We start from the raw sequence: 22,241 nt of genomic DNA, 5'->3' as shown, positions 1-22,241 counted from the left end.
AAGTTTTCGCTAACACCGTGCCGCCGCTGGGTCTACTTCTCACAAAAACAAATCCAGGTCCCTGTCATCCTCGTCGCCATTGTTGTGTGCCCACCTTAATACTGAATTAGGCAGAGCACCCTGAATTAAATCAGGACATAAAGCACGGTCTTTCTCTTGCTTTATTGAATACAGTCGATTTGACAACTAGCCACTTAACGGGGCCTCCTTCCGGACAACAACATCCGGTTCAAAAGTCATCACATTAAGACATAGCCATATATCAGTACATGACACCATATTGCTGAGCTTTTTATAAAAGTTAATATTGTGATAGACTGTATATATGAGACAGATGTAGCTACAGTGGCATCACCCAATAAAAAAAAGTTATCACGTTATTAAGTAAGTGTAGTGTTGTGTCTTTTGATCGTGCAATCCAACTGACTGATGCACAATTCATCTTTCCACTGTTTGGAATGTTTCTGTTGTCCGTCATGGAAAGTTTTACATTTTAAGATGGATAAGCTGCTGAATGCTACAAATACAAATAAAGCAAACGAACCATCTGCTGATGAATGTGACCACACGTACACATTTCCGCTCAGTTGATTAATTTTCCAGTTCTTTCTCGATCTTCCTGTATGTTAGAGTAAAGACCAAAGTGACAAGTGGAAACATGTTTGCAATCAAAGTCAGATGAACTGTTTTCAGTGGCACAGATGGAGGTTTACCTGGCAATAATTTGAACTTAAAGTCAAAAGTCTTAGAATTTCTTATTTTCCCTCCAAATTTGCTGTAGGTATTACATTTACAAATGGTGTTTAGAACATCAACATTATACATTGTAACGTGTTGCACAAAAATGCACAATAAACATAAAAACCTTGCGTCTAGAACATGTGGCCTGAAAAACTTGGTATTTTTACTTAGCCCTCTATCCGTGTTATAGTTCTTTTGCTTTTAATAACTGAACTGAGAATGCAGACTCATGTGGAAAGAAAAAAAAAACTTCTTTTTTTATTCTGGTGGTTCTGTCTTTTGTCGATATGCATTTACTTGAGTGAAGAAAAAACACTTTTTGTGTCTTTCAGAAAAAAAAGGCATCACTCCAAAATTCAAGCAGGATTTACATCCTTTGACAGAGAAAATACTTTAAAGGCTAAATAATCACACATTGTTATTACATATTTTCTTCAGTTAGAGAAGAATGATGAAAATACTTCAGTCTAAATCAGTCTGTCCAACATCAGCTTTCAACAGAAATCAGTTGAAAGCTGATCTCAGCATCACTGAGAGTTTCCTTCAGGTTCGCGCTCCTTTGTCAGCATTGCAGATTGTCCAATAGACGAGAACACCAACCAACGCAAGATGACGACGCGGGGCTGAGCCTGACCTTGGAATATCAGCGGTACATGACAAGTACCGCTGAAAAAAGTCCAGAAAAAATCCTTAAAAAAACTTCAGATATACTGTGTTCGCTGCTCTTGGTCAAAAGTCCAGCAATACTCTGATATTCACAGTTCTTATGATAGCTACACCATTACAAACAGAGCCTAATGCATAAACAAGCAGGTGGCATGTTACAGCCGAACCCTCCCTTTGGTCTCAGTCGGTGCTGTAATGCCCGATGTGGCTCTTACAGATGTTCTACAAAGATACTGTGGCTGGATTTGATCAGAAAGCAGCTGTGTGCAGAAATAAAAGACCCTCTGATAAATACTTGTATTGATATTGATATACCTTTATTAGTCCCACAAGGGGAAGTATAGCATAGAGCTGGATGTCTCGAGACCAGTCTTGGTCCACTTTTACGTGGTCTTGGTCTCGTCTTAGTCTCGACGGACTTGCTTTCTTACACAAAGAGAGAGAGAGAGAGAGAGAGAGGAGCAGAGAGGGAGATGGAGAATGAGGACAGAACAGAGATGGAACAAGAGCAGGTGAGACACACATGTTAGTCAAATGGTTGTTTGCCAAAACTCATCAGAACATGTATCTCGTACCTAGTGTAACTTTTTAGATACCATTTGTTACTTTTCAAATTCTATATTTATTAAGTTATGCAGGCTTGTTTGCACAACAAGGCTAAATATAAACCTTTCTGAATCTAAATAGTGGACTTTGGTAGAATTAAAAAATAATAACTAAAAAATAACTACCATCATCTAGTTTTGATTCTGGTTCTGTCTTGGTTAAGTCCTAAGTAGGGATGGGTATTGATAAGATTTTCACGATTCCGATTCCATTTTCGATTCTGTTTAACGATTCTTTATTGATTCTTTATCGATTCTTTTTAAAAAAAAGGAGAACACTAAGGTCGATTAGTTTAGAACTTTGTTTTTTATCTTCTCTTTGAACAAGATAGAAATTTAGGAGTAACATGGCCTTACAAACCCAACAGTGAGATCTTAAGAGATCCACAGCCTACAGCTCTTCAATGGGGTGTCACAGGGTGCCCAGGAAAAAACATTGTAAATGTAAAATAATAAAATAAATATTCTTCTGTAGCAATAACAAAGTATAACATAAATTATTCTGTAGCAATTACACAAGACTATCCAGTAATGTCCCTGCCTACAATTAAACACATTCACTTACCGAAAATCATCTGCTGTGGCAAATGGGTGCAAGCCTTTTACCACAATTTTAGTCACTGCTCGGTGACATTCGTCTATCCTGGCCTGAAAGGAGACGCTACGGTAGACTGCAGCGAGAACTGCCAGCATCTGAGCCAGACTCTGTCTCTCATCATGGTCATCTAAATGCACAGCAATGGCAGGTTTTGTAATAAGTAATAATAATCGCGCTAACATAATATGCACCGTTAGTTGATTATTTACCTGCCACATTGACGGGAGAGGACGTGCAAACGTTACCGCTGCTGCTGGGTTGAGATTCACGAGTCCGGAGCGGAATTAAAAACACGACATTCATTAAGGTTATCGCGTGTTTTGTGAGCAAATGCTTTTGCATATTCGTAGTGTTTCCTCCTATTTCTAAATTAAATATCTACTTTGCAAGTATTGCAAGTTGCCCTGTTGTCATCCGTTCTCGTAAAGTATAACCAAACTTTTGAGCGTTTGAGCCGCTTAGGCGCGTGTTTCCTGCCAGGTAAAATGACGCTCCGTAACGTGGTGACGTCATTCGGGGCAACTGGAATCGATAAGGGAATCGTTTGCAAAAATGGCAAACAAGCACTGAGACTTTCAGTCAGTGCTTGCTCAGCTCTTTGTCCACTGATCGTGGACAGAATTTGTATGTGGAGTAGTGTTGGCAGCGTTAATGTCGTTAAAATTATGTTAACGCCATAACTGCATTAATGCGGCAATGCGGCTTGGGGCTGCAAGGTGTCAACACATTAGTGCGGTTAGCTTGTTAACGGAGATTTGCTGCGTTGATGCAGTTATGACATTAACGTCATTTTAACAAGATTAACGCTGACAGCACTAATGTGGAGCAAAAGTGTAGGGGCAGCACACTTCAGTGGCCTCAGGATCAGTTCTTTGATTCTGGTGGATGATGAGGTCCTCCTGGCTTCATCAAGTAATGACCTATGACTCCTGCAGAGATAAGAATTAGCACCTCTGAGTCACAACTTTGAGGGTGCATCAACCAGCAAGTTCTGGGAAAATGACATGTACTGTAATCTTGCTCTTTACATGATAGACATGAGGCTAAAAGCCATGCAATTTGGGGGAAATGAATGAAACTGTGTCCCATTTCAGGGGAAGAACCCTCAAGAGTCCAAGATGGACCCTAACATAACTTTAGGTTGCACCTTTCCCATCAAAGTTACAGAACAAGGCAAAGTAGGTGTGTTTCAGAAATGTAGAGGGAAGTAAATATTATAATATTTACTTCCCTCTACACACTCCAACATCAATTATATTTTTTCTTTAAAGTGACTTTTTTTAAACTAAAGATGCTGAAGAGGTGTCTTCATAATTAAGATGAGGAGTGAAGCTTTATTTAAGTGTCTGAAGCTGCATGTAGGACGCTTCCCGCTTGCTCCGTTTCAAGGTCGACTTTCACAGTGTTTCCAGCTGTGCCCTCAACAGCTGGATGAGCGCCCTGCACAGGTAGGCCTAACTGAAGTGAAATCCCTGTGCAAAAATAAACTCCAACAAACTAGTCCATCTGCTGGAAAGCTGTGAAGCCTCTCAGGTGCAGCACTAATTTTTATCCTTTGTGACACTTGTGTGAGAGTCGTCCTCATCGGTTGTAATGATGTCGTCTGAACCCAGCGCTCCTCGTTTTAGATGGAAGCTGGGAGAGGTTACTGCCTTATGTAATGAAATGACATTTATTTGTATACTTCCTATATATTTAAAAGAACCCTCAACCTTCCAAGTCTCCAGCTCAAAAGCCAAAAAGTTGATCATCAGGATTTAAACACCACAAATGTGAGCTTATTACTATAATTTATAACAGTGCAACAACACTTTTACACCTCCCGCCATCCTGCTACATCATCTAAACTTACAAAAATATGACAAACCAACGTTCAAAGTGATGCGCATCACACTGACTCGACCAACACTCGAACAACACATTTAGCAGGAATCACAAGTGATGGTGACATAAGCTGTACACACCCAACAGACATGTCTGTAGTAAAAAAAAAACAAAAACAAGCTTATTGGTTCAAAGATGTGCAGAATAAAACCAATAAAATGCAAATAATCTGTAGCACTTCTAAAGTTTCCTTGCATTGAAATTTGAAAGGAAGTTGAATAATCTTCCTCACAGAAAACTCATCATAAACCATCATCAGCCCTGAAGCTGCTGGATCAGGACTTTCAGCTTCACCTGGAGAAACACTCCAGCCATCATTTACAGAATGTATTTTTGATCTGAATTCAGACATGAGAAAAGTGTCACCAGCTTTATTATTGCTGTTTATCATTATCATTATTGCTGCTTTCTGATTTTAAATCTATGAACGTGTCAGCGTGACGTCACGATTGTTTCCTGGTCTGGCTGTTTGGGCCTCTTTGGCATCATAACGATCTCTCATAGATTTCTTTTCACACATATTACTTCTGTAGTGTTCTGCTCTGTTTTTACTCCTCCCCATTTAAGTCAGCTTTCTTATGATTGGCTGGTTGAGATGTGTCCTGATGCATGCTCAATCATCCAGGTAGAAAATCCCATGAAGTTGATTCTGTGGATCTGGACGTAGTGTTTTCAGACTGAAGAAATCACTTGGATGAGTGATGAAACATTTCTCCCACTGAAAAAGTGTTTAAAGTCTGAACCTTTGGCTCACAGGGAGTATGTGTATATGTAGCATTTGCTACTGTAATATACATAAGACAGAAAACCAAAATTATAATAATACGTACAAAGATTTACATTAAAGATATATATAGAGAGATATATAGCTCCAGAAGCAGCTTCAACAGATCGCAGAGCAGATTTGTTTTTCGAAACAAATCACAGGAAATTAATTTTGAATTGTGTGAAACCTGATCCCTGTTTTGTTTGGGGAACCAGACAAGGTCTTCCTGTTGTTTTAGCTGCACTGTGTGTCGTCCTGTGTTCTTGCAGATGATTGGAAATGATCTTCTGCTCTGCATGATCACGCTGATGTTTGCATAGAGAAGATAATGAAACAGGGCTCTAGAGTGCGACAAATTTTGTCGCAAATGTGACCAAATTTTTTCAATGGTGCAACAAAAAAAAAATCCTAGGTCTCACCGGTGCGACCAACTTTTCGAGTAAAAAAAAAAATTAAATAAAATTCTCCGCAACTCTGAAAGTCTCCCTGTGGTCAACAACTGACACACATTATGCCCCTATCGTGGTCTAAACCAATCAGAGATAGCCAGGGGCGGGACATCTAGATCCAGATATTCCCGTAATACTTCGTGTGTACATTTGAAAGTGCAGGTGGCTAGAGAGAGGTGAGTAGCTTGAATAAAGCGATATCGATTCATTAAATCCTGAATCGACTTTTGAATATAAAAGTATTTTGCCAGAAATGCCAGAATATCAGGTTAAAGATCACAAAACTATTTCAACAACCACCAAACAGCAAATGAGAGCAGGTAAACAGATTCCACGCAAAGAAGTAAACATAGAGCAGACCCGACGCATCAGAATCAGCTTTCTGAAAAAGCACAGCGTATCAAGAAAACACATTATATGCTGCAATAAATGCACTGCCCAAGTTCCCCTCTCCTCACTGCCTTTCAGCGGCAGGCAGCAGCAAACAGGTCATCCAAAGCACTTTAAGCACAAGCAGTTTATCATTAACTCGTCTTTCTTGTAGAACTGTGCTCTGACTAAAGAACTCTGTGTTGACAAGATTGTTAGTTAAACATTTACAAGTTAATATTGTCTGTATGGCAATTTTCCCCCCCAAAAAGTGCACACGTAAAACTGTGGCTTTAAGCGATGCAGTTGAAAAATTTGGGTGCGCCTAAGACAAGGTGCCACCAGTGCAATCGTGGCAAAAAAAATTAGTCTAAAGCCCTGTGAAGTTTATTATTGCTGCACGCGGTGAAACAGTGCATTAGTGATTATGAAACTCTTCCCACGCTGTGATCACGGGTGTCTTCAGCACAGCTGTGTTCACGATGTGTATGACGACGTGAGTACGAGAAGCTTTTCTTCCAGTGTCTGGATATGAATGCTTTCCTCAACGTGGGCTAGTTTATGTTGTCGCAGGCCTTTGGCAAACGTGAATGACGTCCCACACTGGTCACAGACGTGCTTTTTAGTCCTGTGGAGGAGTTCGTGGCGTTTTAATGCACTCGGTGTGGGAAAGCCTCTGCCACATTCTTTGCAGTAGTTCAGTTTGTGCCCAGTGTGCATACGCTGGTGTCTCTGTAGGGTTCTTTGGCTGCTGAAGGATTTTCCACACTGGTCACACTGGTACGGTTTAACGATGGTGTAGTGCTGACAGGGCTCAGCGCTGGGTCCACCGTCACTGCTCTGTGTGTGAGACAAAGACTGCGTAAGTCTGGGAATTAATAAAGATCACTTCTGCCAAAAGACACCCACTGATATTTGTTGAGTGTTTTTATGTGACGGATAGATGTACTTGGACATGTCACCAGAACCAATACTTATGATGCCATTGGATCCCAAAATTCTGAAAATGTGATGGTATTGTTTCTGGATGTTCAGAACTGAAGGGGGCAGTATAGCGCTACAAGTGTTCTTCTGTCCTACATGCCAAAGAAAAAAAGGAAAAAGGAAGTCCACAACCACAGGAAAAACTACAAATAGCACAAAAAAACTACATGTGGAAAATGGTGACTAGTGCTGCTGCCTTAAACTCTCTTTCAAATCAGAGTCAACTGTGAAAGTTTGTTTCCAAGGGTGACAAGGGGATGATAATCAATTCAGAAAATATAATATACAAATTGGAGATGGCCCGATACCACTTTTTTATGTCCAATACCGATATCATAAAGAGAGACCATGGGTTAAGAGAGTGTGGTGAATCTTTTGGTGCTTGGGTTTTGGGGTTTTTATAATATTGGGTTTGGTGTAACATTAAAGTGTGAAATATTTACCACTGTAATGGTAATGGCTTGGACAGTCTCGGTCGTTGTGTCCTTGGGCAAGACACTGACACAAGACCTGCCGCCTACTGGTGTTGGCCAGAGGGGCCGATGGTGCGATATGGCAGCCTCGCTTCTGTCAGTCTGCCCCAGGGCAGCTGTGGCTACAACTGTAGCTGCCTCCACCAGTGTGTGAATGGGAGAGTGACTGAATAGTGGCATTGTAAAGCGCTTTGAGGGTCTCGAAAAGCGCTATATAAATGCAATCCATTATTATTATTACATACCCCCCCAACAAAACTTTGCTAGACCCGCCCCTGCACAGTTGCCAGCTGTCAGCTACATGGAAAAGGATCCTGGTGTAGAAAGTAATAAATTCTAACAAGAGCGTATCAAGCTTAAACGTGCTGCTGTTGTGCAGCCGCTGGTTTTCTCTTTCTGGCGCAAAGTGGGCCAAAAAAAACAAACAAAGAAGAGAGACGAACTCGCGACAGAAAAGCCGATCAGCTGATCATTGATCAGTTTCATGATTGAAGTAGCAGCAGGAGAGGGAGGGGGAGAGAAGAAGAGGCAGTCGCTCCATATATCAGTTGTTAAGCTTAACATACTTTACAAATATTCAGAGATGAACTTACATACCAGCTTTACTTCTTTGGGATAACTTTCTCGGAGATGAAATGCTTCGTAGCGAGGCTCCAAATGCTCCACCAGACCACCAAAAGGTCTCACATGCCACAGCCGCTCTATCACATAACGCATGCTGCTCCGACGTGCTACGGTTATGAGCTGACTTACGCTATGTCGCAAGTTTTGTGAAGTGCTTTTGTGATATTTAATGGATCGGATTACAATTTTAATTTCTTTCCGATATCCGATACGGTAATTTAGATCAGTATCGGACCGATACCAATATGTAATATCCGATCGGTCCATCTCTAATACAAACTATGTTACTATGATTTTTGGCCCAAGGGAGGAAACTTTCATTTTCAGCAAAACACCTAAAACTCCGGCATCAATATCTGTTCAAAGATTAAAGCTGAGTAAATTTCAGTTCACAGTAATAACGATGCTGAAGTGCACACCACCATTGTGTTTGAGGCAGCTGGTACTACTGTTGACATCAACTTTGTTTCACAGTCTAAAACACATGTGCTCACGGTAAATGCTTATACTAATGTAATGTAACTTTGGTGGTACTTTAATAGCCATATATTTTAGGAGGTGGTACTCATTGTGAAAAGTTTTAGAACCACTGGCCTAGGCCATCTTTATGTAGGGTAATAGGGTAATAATTATTTTTTTATATCCTCAGAGAATACTTTCATATGATGTGGCATGTTGAACTTCCAGTGACCAGTATGAGAGAGTATGAGAGCAATAACATCAAATTCAAACACCTGTTTTCATTTGCACCTGATACCTTTTAAAGCTAATGTGTCACATGGTAATTGGGCACAATTTGGACATTTTCACTTAGAGGTGTACTCACATTATTTAGGCAATAATGGCTGTGTTCTGAGTTATTTAGATGATTCCCAAATTGAAACTGCACTAACTAAACTTACCTTACACTGACTGCACTTGAACGGCCTCTCCCTGGTGTGGATCTGTTGGTGTCGTTTTAAGACATCCGAAGACTTAAACGTCTTTTCACACTGATCACACTTGTATGGTCTCTCCCCAGTGTGGTTTCTCTGGTGGACTCTCAGATCACTAATGCGTCTGTAGGCTTTCCCACACTCGTCACAGCGGTGTGGTCTATCTCCAGTATGGGTAATTTCGTGGGCTTTTAAGTGGGAGTACTGCACGAAAGGTTTCCCACACTGCTCACAGCAGTACACGTCCTCCCCGGTGTGCATGCGTTGGTGTGTTCTTAGGGTCTTTTGCAGGCTGAAAGCTTTTCCACAGAAGTCACAGTTATATGGTTTACTTCCAGAGTGGGTACGCTGATGGGTAACCAGGTTCCCCTTACAAGTGAAATCCTTCCCACACTGATCACACCTGTAGGGTTTAAGTCCGCTGTGAGTGAGCTGATGTGTCTTTAAGTTGTCCATTCGAGTAAAAGACTTCCCACACAAGTCACAGCTGAACAGCTTAACTCCAGTGTGGATCAGCTGATGAGTTTTTAAGTGATCCAACCGGATAAAAGACTTTCCACACAGGTCACATCTGAAGAGTTTGATTCCAGTGTGGATCAGTTTATGAGCTTTTAACTCTCCCATCCGGGTAAAGGCCTTCCCACACTCATCACAGCTGAATGCTTTAACCCCCGTGTGGATGAGATGGTGTCTTTTTAGCTCCCCCATGAATTTAAAAGCCTTTCCACACTGATCACAGCTGAACGGCCTAACTTCCGTGTGGATGTATTTGTGGGTCCTGAGATGTTTTGTGGTGGGAAAATTCTTCCCACACTCATCACACTTGTATGGTTTCAGCCCACTGTGGAGAAGTCGATGTGCTTTTAAGTTGTCCATTCGATAAAAAGACTTGTCACACAGGTCGCAGCTGAACAGTTTAATACCCGTGTGGATCACCTGATGTGCTTTTAACTGACCCATTCGAGTGAAAGACTTTCCACACTGCTCACATATGAACTGCTTAACTCCCGTGTGGATCAGCTGATGTGTTTTAAAATGCCCGATCCGAGCAAAGGTTTTTCCACACACGTCACATCTGTGAGATTTATCTCCACTTCCTGTTGCTGTGAAGGACTTGTCAGCTTTCTGATAGGAGTCAGGTTTTGACCCATCTTCATCTTTTTCCTCCTGCAGTAAACAAAAACAAAAAGCAGGCAGTCAGTGAACTGCAGAGATGGAGTAAACTTACACTACAAAGTCTTTAAGTTACTGAAGTTTGTTGTGTTAGGAGTTCTCAGATAAACAGATCAGATGTCGAAGGGACAAATCCTGCTCATATCCACACTGACAGGGACTGGTTAATGTGCTAAGAATGAAAGGATGCCACATCATTTGATAGAAATAAAAATGGACTAAATTCAAAGACACCCTGAAAATCAAAGTGAAACAATGATGTGGAAGGCTGGTCCATTTTGTTGACAATGCAGAATCGTACTGGGACAGGCTCCTAATGAGATAATGGACGGTGTCCTGGGGGAACACCTGCAAGATCTAGCCCATGGCATCAGCGCCTGCACAGTCTGAGGTGCAACATAAACATAAACGAAACATAACGTCCCAGATGTGCTCTGTTGGAGCCAGTCAGTCGTATCAATTCCTTCATCCTCCAGGAAATGCCTGCATGCTCTCACAACCTAAGGCCGGGCACTGACGTTCACCAGGAGGAACACACTGAGTCCTGGGTTGAATAAGATCATTAGAAACCCTGCCACAGACTGGCGACCTGTCCAAGGTGAACCGTTTGTCTGCAGGTATTAAACCATTTTTATTCAGATTTGTTTTCCTTTATTGAATTTTGATTTGAGGATATGTTTTAAAGGGCAAGAGCAGATAGTTCAAACAATAAAATGTTACTGTGAAACTTTTCTTACCTGCTCTGATGGATCCCCACACAGTGGCTCACAGTCCTCCTCTTCTTCCATTCCTCCTCTGTCAGACTCCTCTTCTTCTTCTCTATCAGATTCCTCTTCTTCTTCTTCTCCTCTGTCAGACTCGTCTTTTCCTGAGATCAAACAGATCTTTATTAGGCCACCCTTGATTTTCACTTCTAACCAAACAGGAGACTGAAACCAGATTTAAAGCCAACAATCAGTTTGAACTCAATTTAATTCAGTTACGACTCATTCAAATGAATCCAAACAGGTTTGATCATGAAGTTAAAAGTCAGGAAAAGAGTGAGTGCAGACCGCTGACATCAAAAATAAGATCTGAACTAATAGCAGGCACTGAACGAGATAGGTTAAATATAAAGTAGAAGTTAGAAGGGACATGTTCTCAGCTTGATTAATGTTATTTCACTTCATCAGCATGACGTAGATCAGCTTATCTGCTAATTGGAAGGTTGTTGGTTCGATCCCTGGCTTTTTCGAACCAACAACCTTTAGCAAAATACTAAATCCCAAGTTGCTCCTGATGCTTCCAGTGTTTGTATTAATGTGTGAGACATGTTGTTGAAAGTGCTTTGAATACTCCGATAACATACTTCTGATCTATTTAAGAACCAGTCCTAAGTTATAGTAACTAATAACTTTATGAACTTAAGGAATATGTCAATTTTGTTTCTGAATGAAAAAGAAATTCTGCTTCTAGTTTTACTTGATTTAGTTCTGAAACACTGGGAGACCTCCGAGTCACCAGTTAGCATCCGACATGCATTTCCTACATCCTGAATCAGGGCTGGACTGGTATCGTAGCACACTAGCCTTTGACCAGTGGGCTGACACACTCGTGGGCCGATTGGTGGATGTTTTTTTTTTTCTTTGTCATAATCATACACACTACAGTCTGGCCTGAAAGTCTGCTGCGCATCGGCCCTACAAGCACAGACAGTAGCCTATTGACTCCTTTTTGATTACTCACACTCGATTGCCCAATCAAATTTCTGAACATGACCGGTCACCCTACCTTCCCTGTAGACTGGTGCACCTTGTAGAACAGAGACTAGTGTTGAAGAAGTGGTTGATACAGATGGACAAAGAAAAAAAAGATGGAGCTGAAAAACTAAGAGAGAAAATGAAACTAAATGAAGTAAAAGCATCAAATTAACCGACATGTTTGCAGCTGCACCGTCAACAGCAGAACCAACAACAAATGGCATGGCTAATTAGCCATGAACCATGCACCAACCTGATTAAAACTTTAACTCTATATCAATAATCAAATAGAATGAAACATGTGCATGCACAATACACATACACACAAAAATACATATTAGTGCTCATGGTGGGCCTCCAGGGACCAGTCCAGCCCTGTCCTGATGAAATATGAAAAACCTCCAAAAAATTCATAAATGTTACCCAAAGACAGTGTGAATCAGTAGAGGCTGTTTTAGGGGTAAAAAAAAGGGGAATATTATCACAAAAAAAGGCATAACACAACATGTCCAGGCACTAAGGCGTGGTTTGGAAGAGTAAAGCAAGGCCTGGATTTCCCTGGGCTAATGACATTAAACAGATACCAACATCTTCTTCAGTGATACAAAGATGCCAACAGAGCCATTATGGCTTCACCACCACAGGTGTGCAACACTAAGGACGGGCATTTTCTTAAGTCTGTGCAGGAACTGGTGAGGGCATGACCGCAGACACACACATAACCATAACAGTGCAGATCTGTAAGAACTCACACATTAAAACAGAACACATACACTGACGCCACAGTACTTTCAAAAAGCATCACCGATGAAAGACAACAACTGTAGATGGACTCGAGACACTCAGTGACCCCGACTATAAAAACTATGAGAAGCCTGAGTCTTTATGAAGATTAGGGAAACTGGTGGCCTTAAATCCAGTGTGGCTTGGTTTGCATTTCACTGAAACACTGGAGAAGAATTTAATGTCTGTATTCTTCATCGGCTGAAATTCACTCAGGATATCACAATCATGACCACCTAAGTGATTATGGAGGAGTTTCAAAAGCTATGGAGACGTGCCAGGCTGTTAACTGTGTGTAATTTACCTTACTGCCAGGTGTGAGGACTAAATGATCGGTTTCTGAATGTGTGAGTTCATCAAAGGGAATATATATATATATATATATATATATATATATATATATATATATATAAATATATAAAACAATGTAGCTTGCCATCACCTGTGTGTGAATGGGTGGATGACTGAATGTAGTGTAAAGCGCTATACAAATACAAGCCATTTACCATTACCATATATTACTGAACAGATCGATGCATCTTATATAATCTGATTGTTACAATTACAAACTGAATCTTGTAAACACTGTATCACACACACACCCCTTTGTCCTGCAGCAGTGAGCTGGGTATGTCAGTGATGTGGTTTGGATGTGAGCAGCAGCTCTGATGCCTCTCAGAGTGATCAGTGTGTGAGTTGCACGGCTGCTGGAAACAGGTTATCACAGTAACTCAGTCCAGCGGTCAGCGATGACCTTCAGCCACTGCTAACAGGCTAAGCTAAGTCCAGACAAAAAACAGCTGCTGTGCTTCGGCTGCTCGTTTCCTCTTACTCGGGTCAAACTGTCAGGAGGCACCGAGGAAAGAAGCACTGCGAAAGAGACAAGCAGCCGACCTGAAGCCACACCGGATCCAGACTAACGTCAGCTCGGTTACCTTTAGGAGACCCCAGACCATAAACCGAGGCCAGCTCCATGATGAAGCTCCAGCACTTTCCCCGGTGTTCAGATCAGACCCGCCGGGATGAAGTGTGTCACAAAGCGGCGGAGACGAGCGGGCAGACTGCGTGTGTGTGCTTGAAGGGCCTGCAGTCTATGGCGGACACACAGCTGCAGGAAACCCGGACACTTTCCAGGATCCTCCAGCCTAACAGGAAGTCACAGAAACACTCACATCCGGTTACAGCTGATTCCAGTACTGCGCACAATTCAGCCAGTACAGCAGGCAGTCTCTACAGGGTTATGACTACTTTATATATAGTAGTCATACTACTATATATAAAGTATACATATATAGGCTGTTTTAGGGGTTTAAAAAAATAAATAAATAAATAAATAAATAAATATATATATATATATATATATATATATATATATATATATATATATATATATATATATATGTGTATATATATATAGTCATAACCCGCTATCATATTCCTGCGACAATAAATAAATAAAGTTATTATATTTATTATATTTTTATTATTTAAACAGTCTTGGAGGGATCCATCCAATGTGGGTTAGTGTCAGACCAATAGCGGTGGTTTTGTTTGTTAACTTCACCATTCACATAAAAGTTTGCTTCATCACTGAACAAAATCTTCTGCATGAACTGAGGGTCCTGTTCCAATTTTTGTTTTGCCCATTCTGCAAATTCTGTGCGCCGATCTGGGTCATCCTCGTTGAGATGCTGCAGTAGCTGGAGTTTGTATATATATATAAATATAAATATAAATATAAATATATATATATATATATTAAAAACAAGAAAAAAGTTTTCGAGATTAAATTTGGAAGGATAAAGCCAGAGACTGGGCTCGTCTTACCTTTTCATAATTGTATAGTGGGGTTTATGGCCAACGAATGAATGGATGAATAAAATAATTAACAAGGGGCTGGGGCAGGAGGTAAAATTCCGAAGAAAACCTCAAAATTTTCCATAAAGTGAAAAGTGATGCTACTTCACTTTATGTTGCGTTTGAATGAAATCGATCCCACACATGTAATAGCATACGTGCAGTTATAACTGTGCTCTCATGCAGTGTCGCCAGCACGCAGGGACCTCCATGGCACTGAAGATGATAACAGAATGATTTGAGATTTCTTATTTACTTCAGTCTGTGTGAATTTCTTCCCACCTCAACCCTGAAAACTGAACGGATGGTAACTGGACACAGAGATTTATTTATTTGTTGTTAATTGTGAGTTTTTTTTCCTTCTTCCGTGAATATTTTAATAGAAAGTTTGTGTTTCTTCTCATTTCACCTCAGTGTACTAGCCTGTATTTGAAGGTAAAGGGTGAACTGTTTATAATAAATCCAGTCGTCCACTAGATGGAGACAAATACACATAGATGAATGCGGACGCTGGTTTAGTGAGTGGGCCATTTATATGGATACACCGTAATAAAATGGGAATGGTTGATGATATTAAAGCCCTGTTTGTGGCACATTAGTATATGTGAGGGGGCAAACCTCAAGATGGGTGGTGACCATGGTGGCCATTTAGAAGTCGGCCATCTTGGATACAACTTTTGTTTTTTCAATAGGAAGAGGGCCATGTGACACATCAAACTTATTGGTAATGTCACAAGAAAAACAATGGTGTGCTTGGTTTTAACATAACTTTATTCTTTCATGAGTTCATGAATCTTTGACGTGATTGTTTCTGTCTGACTGATGCTCTGGTTGGCGCAAATCCACATTTACGACACTTGAGATTTCAAGATTCTTACAAACACTTAAACCTCTTAAACCTGATTTAAAGTATGATATCTATCTATCTATCTATCTATCTATCTATCTATCTATCTATCTATCTATCTATCTATCTATCTATCTATCTATAGTAACTACTTTTGCATCCTTTATTTAATCCAGCATCTTTGCACTCTGCACCATAAACATGCTGTGTGTCTTGTTGTTATGCTGATGTCATTTTTCTGTTTTGTAGACTGAGGGCCAAGAACTGGCCGGAGCCATATTCCTCGCATGCTGACACACACTTGGTCAATCAAGCTAATTCTGATGGAACATCTCTCAATATGCATCTCTATCCTTTCACCCAAAGAGGGCGCTGTAGTTTAATATTTAGCCAAACAGGAGGCATCTCCTCACCTGTATTCACGTCACTGCAGTACAAAAAACTACAAGAACCCTGGTTCCTGGTCCAATCAAACACAAACTGAAGCCTAAAAGTGAAAGAAACGACAGCAGGTCAGGCGTCTGGAGCTGTGGGAGTCAAACCTGTGACCTGCAGCCTTGGACTCCTGTGATTGGTCCTCTGCTCAGAGCTTTTTCTGTGTTTCTGAAACCAGTTAAATATAATCTTTAAAAGAAGTGAAAAATTGTTTGCAGTGAGAACTGATCAGTGACGCTCGAGGACTTTTACAGAGAGTTAAGTAGAGTTTCATTTTTCATATTCCTGTCTGAAGAACTGCAAAAATGTGACTTCTGTAGTTCTGGTGTGAATGTAGAAAGGGTGCTGGATTCGTTTCTTGCCCCCTTCACCACAGTGTTATATTATATTAATATCACAGCTGCAGATGTTGACGGCCGACCTTATTTTAAATACTTCATGCTCACTTTCATCTCCAGTGAAACATCATAAAATGTAAATTATGCGTGCAGCGCTGCCGTCCTGTGAGGAGCTCGGCTCTGTTACTAACTGCTGTGATGACAGTAAGTGATAACACACACCAGGGGGAGACTGTGATACGCTTCACACTGTGGGCTTGCTGCTAACAGGCGGCATGCTGGGAAATAATGGATCCTGCTGAGAAGTGGACTCAAAGTTATTGGATTGGGGAAAAAAATCCCAAATAAATAAATAAATGTTGGACTGTTATCATGAAGCGATGATGTGACTCAATCATCTTATGTTTTTTGGAGTTTCTATTCATTTATCATTATATTATTTTATATTATTTATGTTTATTCTGTTGCTACAATTTTTAGTCTTTATTATTAATTTCTCTTTTTTCTTAAATGAAACATTTTTGTTGTTTTTTCTTTCCCTGCTTTTACTGTTAGCAGAGATCAACTTCCACAACATGTTTAAAAATATTATAAATGACATTGCCAACATTAAGTTGTGTTCTTTGGTTGTTACTGTTGTAAAATATTTAGTTTCAATTTACTTTTCCAAATCCCTCAGTGATAGTTTTACTCCTTCGTTTTTATAATGTCAGTGGTTTTGTGTAGGGAAACGTTTTGGATGTTTAGAGCAGATATTACAAGTGGCTGTAGCTCAGGTGGCAGAGCAGGTCAGCCGCTAATCAGAAGGTCGGTGGTTCGATCCTGGCTGCATGTCAAATGTCCTTGGGCAAGATACTAACCCCATGTTTGCCTACTGGTGGTGGTCAGAGGGCCCGGTGGCGCCAGTGTCCGGCAGCCTCGCCTCTGTCAGTGCGCCTCAGGGCAGCTGTGGCTACAATGTAGCTGCCATCACCAGTGTGTGAATGACTGAATGTAGCGTAAAGAGCTTTGGGGTCCTTAGGGACTGAGTAAAGCTATACAAACGCAGGCCATTTACCATAAAATAAAATAAGTTGTGCTGACAAACTTAATCTTAACGTTAGTTTTATAAGGACAATACTGAGTTCTTGTTGTTAGTTTTACTTTGCTGTAATAACCTCGTTGGATCATTGAATGAAACAACTACATGCAGCCATGATTTTATGATCTCGCTTCAATCTCTCACAGCAGACAAGGAAAAACCTACAATCCAATCACACTCGTGCATTCTGGGCAGTGTAGCCACACATGTGTGTTTGAAACGTGTTTAACTTTAAATCCTGATTTTAGCGTGTTGTGATCATGTTTTAGAGATGCAGTCTTTACAGTTTGAGTCTTGTGGGTGTTTGATGTGTTTCCTTGTGTTTGTGTGGCTGAGAGCAGCTTTACAGTGTATCCACACAGGAATACGCGAGCAGTGATGAGCTGACCAGTGACTGTGGATTATTAACGCAGTTCAGCGACTTGTGTATAATAAGAATTAGTGACGCTGAATGAAACTTTGCTTAACTTCACAGTGAGTGATTGAGAAGATAACAGTTGGACTGAAGGATACTGCTGATTGAGACATGACTTTGCAGCAAATACATTAAAGGGTTAGGGACGGCCAACATTAATGCGAGCTACCACCTCCTGATCTAAGGCCAAAGTGAGTGCCCAGTCCAGGTTGGGAAGGAGTTAAATCTTTTTGTGAGTGAAGGAAAGAGCTGGAGATTTTCAGGTGGACTGGTGTGACATAGGCAATAATGAGGTGCTGTGGTGATGAGAGAGCTGTGTGACAGTGAAACTGTGGAATTATGGATCGATCGATGTTCCTATCCTCACCTTCCCAACGTGGAGATGGCAGGGGAGGAGGAGAGCTGGGCATCTCTGCCTAGGCCCAACCCTCCGTGACCCAGAACTGCAGGAATGGATCAATCGATGTCAGTACACTGCAGTGACTGACAAGCTGTGATCATAATGCCAGGATTTACTAAATAAATGAGCTAAAACCAGAGTTCCTGTAAATGATCCGGTGTATGAGCACAGAGCAGGCTCTCTCTCCTAACACAAAATGTAAACTCTATACTTGCAGGTTTAACAGATCACCACGACTGAGACTCCTGGGAAGTGTTGATGTTCAAGGTAGTCATTGTTGATAAATGTTGATAAAGTTGGTCTATGGGTCACAAGAAAGGAAACATAAAGTGTGTAGGACTGAAACTATGTTTGGCTTTTTTATTTGGGCAGAATTCTATTTATAAGGAAACATGTTTTTTTTTTACTGTGCATAAGACAATAAAACTCATGGACTCTGACTTCATGTTGTGAATGATTAATATAAAGCATATTTCTGTAGAGTGTGCGGTGTTTGGGGCACATGTATGTAAAAAAGTCTTTATCGTAATATTATTTAGTTCATTTTTTAGCATAAAGTATATTTAAGTTAGAATTCCACAGCACACTTCTACTGCTACACATCATGAACTTCAGCACCATCCGTGTTGAACTGTCAGGTGTCCAGAGGTATGTCTGCTAAACTGCATTAATACATCTTAGCCGTTACTCTCATGCGTGGACTTTCTGCGTGTCTCTGCTTACAAAAGTGCGCGTGCCCTCGGCCACCAGAGAGCGAGACAAACGGGAATTGGGGCGTAACCTCGCGATAATCCACTCCCTCTCTATCTCCCCTTTCCCAACTCTCTCCCTCCCTCTCTCAGGGCTTGGGGGCAATCAAGCGGCGGGGATGATGGGAGTCCGGCCGGTCAGCCCTGCCAGCCTACCGACGCACCTAAACGCAGCTCAGCACTCCGCTGTGACGGCTCAACTTCTCTGTGTTCCTCCTCCCAGAATCTACCCAGAGAAACAGTAAAACCAGCAGCTGGAGCCCACGCGGGACTTTATTGGAAGCGCGCGCTCCTTTGCTTTTTAATGATCACACCTGAAAAGGATAAAATTCTTTTTCTGTTTTTAAAATCTGCTTTCGTGATTCGGACCAGGGCTCCTTTCAGGATTAAAGGGGAGCAGATGAAGAGCTAAAGCCGCTCCAGGAGAATTAAGAAGTTGGGGAGATGCTGGAGGAAGCGGAGCAGGCGGAGTGAGGGAGCCCGGTGCGCACTTTCTCCTCCCCGGCTGGACTGAAGCGCTACAGTCCGCTCCTCTTTGCGCTGCTGGAGGCGCGCGCAGGGGACACTCGCTCATTCATCTCAGCTTCATCTTCATCATCACTTTCCCTGGATTAACAAAACAAGCGAAGAAGAGCTCAGAGATTTCACTCCACGCACTCCGCGGAGTTTTCCTGTGTGGATGGGGTTCGAGCGGCGCGGCGGGGATGGTGTGAAATAAAGCAGCAGTTTTTTTAAACGCAGGAGTTTCACATGTGAGTATCTCCTTTTCTTCTTAAAGCTCGGGAATGTTCCTGAACGATTGAACTCTGACCTTTCCCGCTGATCCTGGCGATTCCAAACACCTGCGACACGCCGCGCGGCGCGCTCCTGGTATCAGCCGTTTGTTTGCCCCGTGAGCGCGTTCACGAAGCAACTTTAATCAGACCGGAGAGTGTTCGGGTGCGTTCAGAGGGCCCAACTCGTTAAAACGTCCCAGCCTCTTAATTTATTTACTCCCCTGCAAAGAATGACCCACGCGCGCGTTCCTGGAGTTTAAAGGTAATTGAATTTCCCCCACCTGCCTCAAAACTCCCGTTTGCACCCATTTCCACGCAAATTTGTTTTTTTATGACGCAGGCGCAGGTCAGCCCCGAAAACTCGCAGTTTTCAGTAGCTGTCAGAGCGCTTCACCCTCCTTCACTTCCCCTTCTGCTCCGCTGCTTTGAGCCACTTTCGCCCTCCAGAGACTCCGCTCCCCCTGTTCCTATGCAACCCCGCTCCTTCCCGGCCGTGCCGAGCCGAGCACACCCGTGCCACCACTTTCCATTAATTAAGCGGCTTTGTTTATGTGAGAGGAGGCTCATTTGGGGCCGTGCTGGTAGCTGCTGGTTGTCATATTTACGTCTTTGTGATATTCCAGTAACACCGCTGAGACGCGAAGTGCGTCAGTCTGACCTTTCTGCGACTTTTTCCTCCAAGAATCTTTTGATTTCTGTTGTGAAACGCATAAAAGAATCCCGCAGATATGAGCACTTGTTAGAGGATGTACATGTATGACACAGATTATTACTCTGAGTGTCTGGTACATGTATTTGATGACTTTCTTATATCGCTGTAATATTTAAATGGCACTGGAGGTGCGTGTTTGGCGCTGAGTAATGAGTTTACAGACGGAAATGGCACCAGAAGTGTTGTTTATTCATTTTATTTTAATGGAGCCGTTGATTTGCTACACGCTCATAGAGAGAAACACGGCTACAGTGAAAGTCATTTCTGTCCCTACAGGTACAGTCACCATAAATGTCCCCAGCAGAGCTCATTATTAGTCCTCCGGGCCTGAAAAGGTGCGCAGTTGTATATTTGCACGTTTATTCCAAGATTTTCAGGAGAGCGTTTTTGCTCAAAATTGCTGGTCAAATATTAACTTCAGTCTTCAAGTTGTTTATTGAGATTTTCTTTAATAATCTGACATTCGGTGTCTGTACAGAGGTTTGTAAGGTTGCCTCACAGCGAGAAAGTTCTGGGTTTGAGCCTTCGTGGGCGATTTGTTCTGTCTGTATCTCCATGTGAGAACTCAAAGGTGTTCTCCAGAGGTTTAGAACAGCACTGGTTCTTCTAGATGTATTCTGACAAGTTCATCCTGTACCTGTCTTGCATATCAGAAAAGAACCAAGGTTTAAGTTTCTTTTCATCATTGCACTGTGAGAAATTTGTTTTACAGCAAGAAACAAGAAATACAACAGAAACTAATCACAGGAAATGGAAGAATTTCTACCAAGTAAGCAAAAAGAGCAAACGTGCTAGAGACAGAAATACAAGCAAAGTCCTGTTTTCTGTTAAACACACTCAGAAGAAACGAGACGTGGAGGGTTTCAGTCCTCCAAACAGCTGAGGGTAAAAACTCAAACTGTCCAGCAGCTCTGACTCTCTGCTCTTACAAATCCTTCAGTTTTAACTGCTTATTTATTAAAAGCTTTTATTGTTTATTTGAGGTGGGATTTCTCCATTCTCCCCACACAGAGAAACACAATCTGCTGATTCTCCACCGGCTCTAAGGACTCAAAAAAAATGAAATTGGTTGTTACATGCACAAGATTCAAACATGTTTCTATGGTGAACGTAATTAAATCATGTAGCATCTGCATGAATTTCAGCAACTTAATTTGTTCTTGTTGAGATGACCTGATACAGTCTAGTAAGAGTGCTTATTTGCTGGACTCACAGAATTCACAAGATCAGGAAAATCGCTGGAGTTTTAAGAGGCAGACAGCTGCACCCACACCACGTGTATGCTATCGCTATTTATTGTAGTTTAACCTGTCAAGGACAAAAACGTACAGAGAAGTCTGCATCAAGCCTTGAAATCACAGCTTTCCTGGTTTTAAGCCTGGAGCGACAGCTTGGTGGTGTGATGGTCGGTGCTGGTGCCTCACAGCAAGAAGGGCCTGGGTTCAAATCCACAATCTGGCTGGTTTGCAGTGTGTAATTAGAGTTATTGGTGATTCTAAATTACCTATGATGTTGTTTGTCTCTATGAAATCATCAACCCACATATTGGTTCATCAAGCAAGACTAGTAGTAATTGCCTTGATTAACAAAGTTGTTCAAACAACAAGGTTTCATTGTGTTTTCCTGAAGTTTTTAACTTGTGCAGAATCAATTAAAACAAAATTCTGATTACATTTAACCACTAAATGCCAAATGTGTTGGTCTGACATGGTCAAAACTGGGTTATTGTACTTGGTTAAATCACGTGGAAAAAGGTGCCGTGATTAAATTGTGTTCATCCAACAACAGATTTTTTTGAGTGAGTGCAGACATGAGAAAAAGTGTTGAGCTGTCAGACTAGAA

At 41.5% G+C, this 22,241-nt stretch overlaps 2 protein-coding genes across 3 annotated transcripts in view; one reads left to right on the top strand and one right to left on the bottom strand.

Moving 5' to 3' along the window:
- Window positions 1-4,141: 4,141 nt before the first annotated feature.
- LOC118455711 (uncharacterized) lies at window positions 4,142-13,922 on the bottom strand. Of its 2 annotated transcripts, none has more exons than XM_087846594.1 (4): window positions 13,725-13,922; window positions 11,005-11,135; window positions 9,062-10,261; window positions 4,142-6,918 (listed from the first exon to the last, which is right to left on the bottom strand). In XM_087846594.1, exons 1-4 carry the CDS (start codon window positions 13,762-13,764, stop codon window positions 6,556-6,558), a joined length of 1,734 nt encoding a protein of 577 aa, XP_087702720.1. In that variant the 5' UTR covers window positions 13,765-13,922; the 3' UTR covers window positions 4,142-6,555. The 2 variants fall into 2 exon arrangements, with proteins under 2 accessions (XP_087702720.1, XP_087702721.1); XM_087846595.1 differs by lacking the exon at window positions 4,142-6,918 and adding an exon at window positions 7,080-7,154.
- A 5,155-nt stretch (window positions 13,923-19,077) lies between these two features.
- LOC102799570 (sodium channel protein type 3 subunit alpha-like) overlaps window positions 19,078-22,241 on the top strand; it is a 281,657-nt gene continuing 278,493 nt past the window's right edge. Inside the window, exon 1 of the mRNA XM_087846568.1 lies at window positions 19,078-19,663. The gene's annotated coding sequence lies outside the window, so the exon portion shown is untranslated. The remainder of the gene's footprint in view (window positions 19,664-22,241) is intronic.

Source organism: Neolamprologus brichardi, chromosome 9, assembly GCF_056152115.1.
Source record: "Neolamprologus brichardi isolate AB-2024 chromosome 9, ASM5615211v1, whole genome shotgun sequence".
Taxonomy (NCBI): Eukaryota; Metazoa; Chordata; class Actinopteri; order Cichliformes; family Cichlidae; genus Neolamprologus; species Neolamprologus brichardi.
The sequence above is the reverse complement of the archived record's forward strand: the minus strand, read 5'-3'. Positions and strand labels throughout refer to the sequence as shown.

Coding starts and splice junctions, on each gene's coding strand:
- LOC118455711 (XM_087846594.1), bottom strand. CDS start 13,764: ATGGAGCTGGCCTCGGTTTATGGTCTGGGGTCTCCTAAAG. Junction 11,136..13,724: donor TGGTCTGGGGTCTCCTAAAG/GTAACCGAGCTG, acceptor GTTTGATCTCAG/GAAAAGACGAGTCTGACAGA. Junction 6,919..9,061: donor TCAAGTGCAGTCAGTGTAAG/GTAAGTTTAGTT, acceptor TCTCACACACAG/AGCAGTGACGGTGGACCCAG.